Source organism: Fomitopsis serialis, assembly GCF_022376445.1.
Source record: "Fomitopsis serialis strain Sig1Antser10 chromosome Unknown B0H18scaffold_357, whole genome shotgun sequence".
Lineage (NCBI taxonomy): Eukaryota > Fungi > Basidiomycota > Agaricomycetes > Polyporales > Fomitopsidaceae > Fomitopsis > Fomitopsis serialis.
In genome coordinates this window covers 25,428-31,427 of record NW_025955317.1, presented here as the reverse complement: position 1 = coordinate 31,427, position 6,000 = coordinate 25,428, and the positions used below count along the sequence as shown (strand labels likewise).

At 51.1% G+C, this 6,000-nt stretch overlaps 1 protein-coding gene across 1 annotated transcript; it reads right to left on the bottom strand.

Moving 5' to 3' along the window:
- Positions 1 to 2,097: 2,097 nt before the first annotated feature.
- Positions 2,098 to 4,740, bottom strand: B0H18DRAFT_1110297 (uncharacterized protein; the record flags this gene model as incomplete). The annotated part of the gene is made up of 3 exons (XM_048032766.1): positions 4,583 to 4,740; positions 2,859 to 4,521; positions 2,098 to 2,159 (listed from the first exon to the last, which is right to left on the bottom strand). The coding sequence occupies exons 1-3, from the start codon at positions 4,679 to 4,681 to the stop codon at positions 2,098 to 2,100; spliced, it is 1,824 nt and encodes a 607-aa protein (XP_047884866.1). The 5' UTR covers positions 4,682 to 4,740.
- Positions 4,741 to 6,000: the final 1,260 nt, after the last annotated feature.

Genomic DNA, 6,000 nt, shown 5'->3' with positions numbered 1-6,000 from the left:
CAGCCGTTGAAATTAAGAAACGTTGAAGGCGGTGCTCAGCGCCTGTGTGACAGTGTAAGTAGCGCTCGCAGTCACAGTACTGCCTGGTCCAGGTCCAGGTCCATGACAGTCACGTTGACAGCCCGGGCCAGCGGTACGTACCAAACCAATAGAAACCAATACCAAACTGGTATTGACCATATTGCACTAGTATTAATAGCACTTTGTTCTTACTACTTAGACACCGGGGGCAAGACGCGTTGACCGGAGTTCGAACATTATACGGACATCTTCCGACTTATGACATATTTTCCCTCGATGTCATTCCTCAGGACATCGCACGACCATGCCATGTTTCTTTAAGATGTTCGGAGAAAGGAACATCGCATGGACAGCACTTCTGTTTGCGTCTCGAACATGCCAAATGCGCATGTCATGTTCGGAGAGCAAACATTGTACTGTCACAGGGTATGCTAATAGTGTGACCTCGATTAGGACATGTGTAAACCAATCACAATGTTCGTATGCACAACATTGTGCCGACATACTATGACCATGAAGCATCATGTTATCATGTTCATGCACTGGACATTTCGAAGTTTTGGAGAGTGAACATTCCAAGGACATGTGTGATCATTGAAAGAACATGATTAAGAAGCAATGTTTTTACAATGTTATGACAGATGATGGCTTTCCGAACATTTGAAATGTTTGGCCTACGGACATGCGCAGGAAATATATTATGGTCGCGCTATGTTCTCGTGATGTTCCGGGTACGAACATAGCACCTGTTTTTTTTTAATGTTCTGGTCAGGAACACGCGGTAACCATACCTTGGGACAATCCGATGTTATCTCTCCGAACATGACACGCACATTCGTCATGTTTGAGCCACGAACAGAGGGGCTGTTGTTGTAATGTTTGGAGGCCAGAACATTACAGGGACATACCGTATGAGCCAGGCTCCTAATACCAGCCGTCCATAGTGTTCTCGCTCGTACATGTCGAGGGGGGACTTCAGCCTATATACGAAAAAATATAAAATGAGCGCTTAAATCAGATTAGACGCTCTAAAGTTTTGACTTACTATACTGGGGAATTTATTTAGCCGAATTGACGAGGAGAACACTATAGGACGGCTGGCCAAACTTGTCCCCGAGGCATGGCCGAGGGGGCGCTTATTGACTAGTCAAAGCGACGTACCCCTACGCTAGGTCTTATTTACTGGAGTATCCGACTGGCGTGCGGTCGCGTATGTAATCAAGCTTGGGCGGCTGCCAAGGGCCCGCGCGATCGCAAATTGGCGAAAAGAAATCAAAAATTGATGGGGACTCGAACCCGTGCGCCGTAAAAGACAGCCGTGCGCTATAACCACTCGACCATAGCAGCTACGTAGGTTCCTCAACGGCACGCGATAAGAGTACACTACAGCGTGTGGGCGCTATTCTCGTACGCCCTGCTGTCACCTGTCAGCGCCGTCTGCGGGAAGTGCGCGGCCTGGCACATCAGCGAAGCACACAATGACTTTTCTCGTGTCCGTGTAGGAGTTGCCTCTGACAGTTAGTCAATGACTGCTGAGTTCTTATCATCTTCACCCCTTCTGACAGCAGGGCGTACGAGAATAGCGCCCACACGCTGTAGTGTACTCTTATCGCGTGCCGTTGAGGAACCTACGTAGCTGCTATGGTCGAGTGGTTATAGCGCACGGCTGTCTTTTACGGCGCACGGGTTCGAGTCCCCATCAATTTTTGATTTCTTTTCGCCAATTTGCGATCGCGCGGGCCCTTGGCAGCCGCCCAAGCTTGATTACATACGCGACCGCACGCCAGTCGGATACTCCAGTAAATAAGACCTAGCGTAGGGGTACGTCGCTTTGACTAGTCAATAAGCGCCCCCTCGGCCATGCCTCGGGGACAAGTTTGGCCAGCCGTCCTATAGTGTTCTCCTCGTCAATTCGGCTAAATAAATTCCCCAGTATAGTAAGTCAAAACTTTAGAGCGTCTAATCTGATTTAAGCGCTCATTTTATATTTTTTCGTATATAGGCTGAAGTCCCCCTCGACATGTACGAGCGAGAACACTATGGACGGCTGGTATTAGGAGCCTGCGTATGAGCTAGCTAAGATAGCCCCAGCTCATCCTCGACGACTCTCAGCGTCTCTCCAGAGTCACATGATCTATCTATATCGGGGTTATCCAACTAGGGTTACAGCTAGGGTTTCGACTAGGGTCAGCTACGAAGCTGAGGAGGGCCGTACTACGATAAGTATATGATTAGTCGATGAGAGAGGAATGATCTATAGTGCAGGATATTAGTAAAACAGAATCATAGTAGCAGTTATAGAGCTGTAAGGATAAAGAATTAGAACAGGGAGGAGAAATAGTATGGTCACGAAGTTTGGCTATCCACATTGTCAAGCTCGGCGAGAATGCTCTCTGGAAGAACACGGTGGCCGTGGTACTTCTTGCTCGCCCACAAGGCTTGCTTCCCGGTGAGGCCTTTACGGTATGCATCCATAAATCGCAGGCTGCGATTGAAAAAGCTGGTTTTGGTAAGTATTGTATTCAAGTCGAGAATGAAGATCACGTACCGGCGAATGTGCTCGATTGAGACTGTGCTCAATGCAGACACCACGTTGCGTTCAAGATCGGCCTCAATTGACGACGGAGGATATTCGCGATACTTGCGCTTCGCGAAGCCCCAACATTGCTCGATGGGATTGAGTTCGCAATGGAAGCGCGGAAGGAATATGAGCCCGTAACCACGTTTTTTGCAGTGCATCTCGACCAAAGATTCGACATCACGGAAGTCGGGTTCATTGTAGAGGAGCCGGCGACAGCAACATCGCAGCACGTCAGGGGGGCACTGGAACTTGGGACATTCAGCCCGAAGACCATCAATGTCCTTGTGGCCACGCTCCTTGAGTATCTGTGCCATTCCTTTGAACTCCCCAGCTCGTTCGTGCCCATCAGGGAAATATAACGACTGAGGACGACCATCGCTGAAGCGCGCATCACCCATGCGGATCTTGTGCTTCAGGATTTTTCCGTCCGGGCCATGCATCACCTTCCCATTCGGTCCAATGACATTTGCGACGACTGCAAAGTTTTTCGATGGGCCCTTGGGCATTTTACGCGCGGAGAGAGCATTGTCGGCGCGTTTAAGGTGAGTCGGGGCATTGTCGATGACAAAGACGTGCTTTTCGCAGGGGTAGTCCTTGTCGAGAATATCCATCGCCAGGGTGAGTTGATCGAGCACGTCATTCGACTGGAAATACCCATCCCGGTTTTTGCCTGCCTTGAAAAGTGTCCGGACAGACAGACTGCCATCCTTGGATTGCAAGAATCCATAGTCGGCCGAGACGAAATCGCCCACCATGAGGGAAGCTCCTTCCCCTTTCGGTCGTGGCTTCGCTTTTTCTGACGTCTTTACCCATCGCAATTCACGGCGGTCGTTGGCGTAGAACGTTGACTGATCGCCAAACCACATGTTTGTGAAGTCGAGCAATAAGTCGAGCGACGTGACTCCGATGACCACTTCCAGTGACTCGGATGTCCGGCCTGGAACACGGGATTCCTCCGTGCCATCCGCCTTCCACTGGCGAAGATTCTGCTCATGCTTGAGCATTTCGGGAAGGAAGGTCCCCTGACGGTAGGCCACCACATCATCGCGCTCGTGCCCATCAATGAACTGACCGCGTGGTGTCCGAGTCCATCGATACTCCAGCGCCCGCATCCATTCATGAGCTGTCGACAGGCAGACGCCCTTCTCCAATCCATGCCGCTCGTGTACATCTTGTCTTGCCATGTACTGGACAATGTCGGCTGCGCAAACGTACTTCCCAACACTTTGAAGGTGCGCCTCGATCTCCTGTTTGAGCTCGTCATTCGTCTCGAGGATTGACTTGTTCCAGGTACCATAGGGGTTGAACGGCAGGTCGTGGCGATCGGCAATGAATGCCTGGCACCAACCGCGGAGGCATCTCGCAAGGTACGGGCCACCCCGATTCACATGTGCCACAGTCTCGGATGCCTTGATCCACCCAGGGAGTGGCATCTTCGCATAGCACCAAAACAGCGAGCACATCATGGTCATGCGATCCCTGAGCAGGTCATCACCCTTGAAGGGCTTCGTGCCAATGCCATTCGCGCGAGGCGGTCGTAACAGGAACTCGAGGTCGTCGAGGGCAGCATGCGCAGATTCCAAATCGGGAGGAGGTGTGTACCGAAATTTGAATGTATTATGGTCTGACTCGGAATCCACGGTGTTCTGCATGTCATGCAGCACACTAGGAGACTCCGGGCCTGTACGAGGACTGCTCGACACGGACTCCTGGTACTCGCCCACTGCTGTCGGAGTCGGTCCAGGTACAGTCGCCGGATTCGGTGGCATAGCCCAGGTAGGCCGTGATATCTCCGCAAATGTCTGCGAGAGCCGCATGGATGCTTGCTGAGCCTTCTGCAGATGCTGCTCCGAGTCGTACTCTACAGATCCGGCATGCTCGGGCTCAGCCGCCATTTCCGGGACATCTAAAAGAGGTGTCTTTCCGAGGTCCAAGACAGTGAGTACCATGACACTGAACCAACACAGTACACAAACTCACATTCTCCGAGTCTTGCTCAGTGATAACTCCAGGGGAACTCCTGTTCCTCTTTGCAAGGTTAGAGAGATTCTTTCTCTTGCGACCCGATAACGGCGGCATTCGTGCTGCTAGTTTAGCTCGCTGGCGACGACATGCACTCGCGCCCGCGTCGAAAATCCGATTATTTCCTATTAAACCAAATATATTTGTAAAATAGCTAGATCTATTGATGTTTGCCTATCAGGACTCGAACAGTCTTATGCGGCGTCGATTTTCTCTCCTAACAATCAAGGAAAGTTCATTTTGAACACAGTTAGGAGAACAGAAAATATATTTAGGGGCTCTGTTGATCTCTGATAGATTTCGAAGACCGTCGCACTGCCAGAATGGCTTGAAGCGCGCGGTCAATGTCTCACGTGATGTAGTCGAGTATGAGCTGGGGCTATCTTATGTCCTGAGGGATAACACCGTGGGAACATATGTCATAAGTCGGAGGATGTTCGTAGAATGTTCGTACAACGACCACCGCGTCTTGCCCCCGGTGAGAGTCGAGGTTCGCTTTCGCCCGCCACTTCCATAAACGACGACGGACGACTCGGACGTAGCCTGACTCGGAGACTGAGTGGCACCTACTACTAGTACCGGCAGCGATCGACTCGACATAGATGACGATGGAAGAGCGCGTAGTCAAAGGCCTTCCAGCATCTCGGAAGCTCTTGGATCATAAGCTCAAACCGACTCGGACAGCTCCTAGACCGAAAGTTGCAATGCTAGTCACCGGGTGAGCATTTTCCCGGAGGAGCTGCGACTGCCATTCAAGTTCAGAGTTATGATGTAACACGTACGCGTTCGCAGTGACTTGGACCCGGGCTCCTTCAAGTTCTTGGACACGCTACACATTCGTGAAGAAGTGACATATATCACCACCTCTAACTCGCAAATCGAAGATGTTGGCGCCCACGTCGAACGAGCGACGGTCGTCACCGCCGAATCGTTTCTGAGACAATACGAGAGTAAGAGGTGTGTTAAACTCTGTCTGTTTTATCGATGCTCATTACTTTATCCCTCCCCGTGCCGCAGCTACGATGCTTTGTTCATTCCCGGGCAGCAAGGGGAACCGCAATGCCAACAGAGCACTTGCTCTACTATCGTCCAAACACTCGTATGTCGGGTTCTTACTGGCAGCGTGGTCAGGCCGTGCTCATTGACCCCGATTAGTATGATGACCATCGCGAGATCATCGCTACTGGTCCAGGTCGATTGCGTAAGGTGACTTAAGTGACCCGTGATATTTATATCTCACTATCTTCTTCCGGTAGTTACCATACCCACAGGTCTGACAAGCAGCAGGCGCATCTCTTCTATATCAGTTGAAGCCTCAAGGGTAGGACACATTCTGGGCCCGGGGCAGTACCGACTCGAGTCCAGAGAGCGACGGG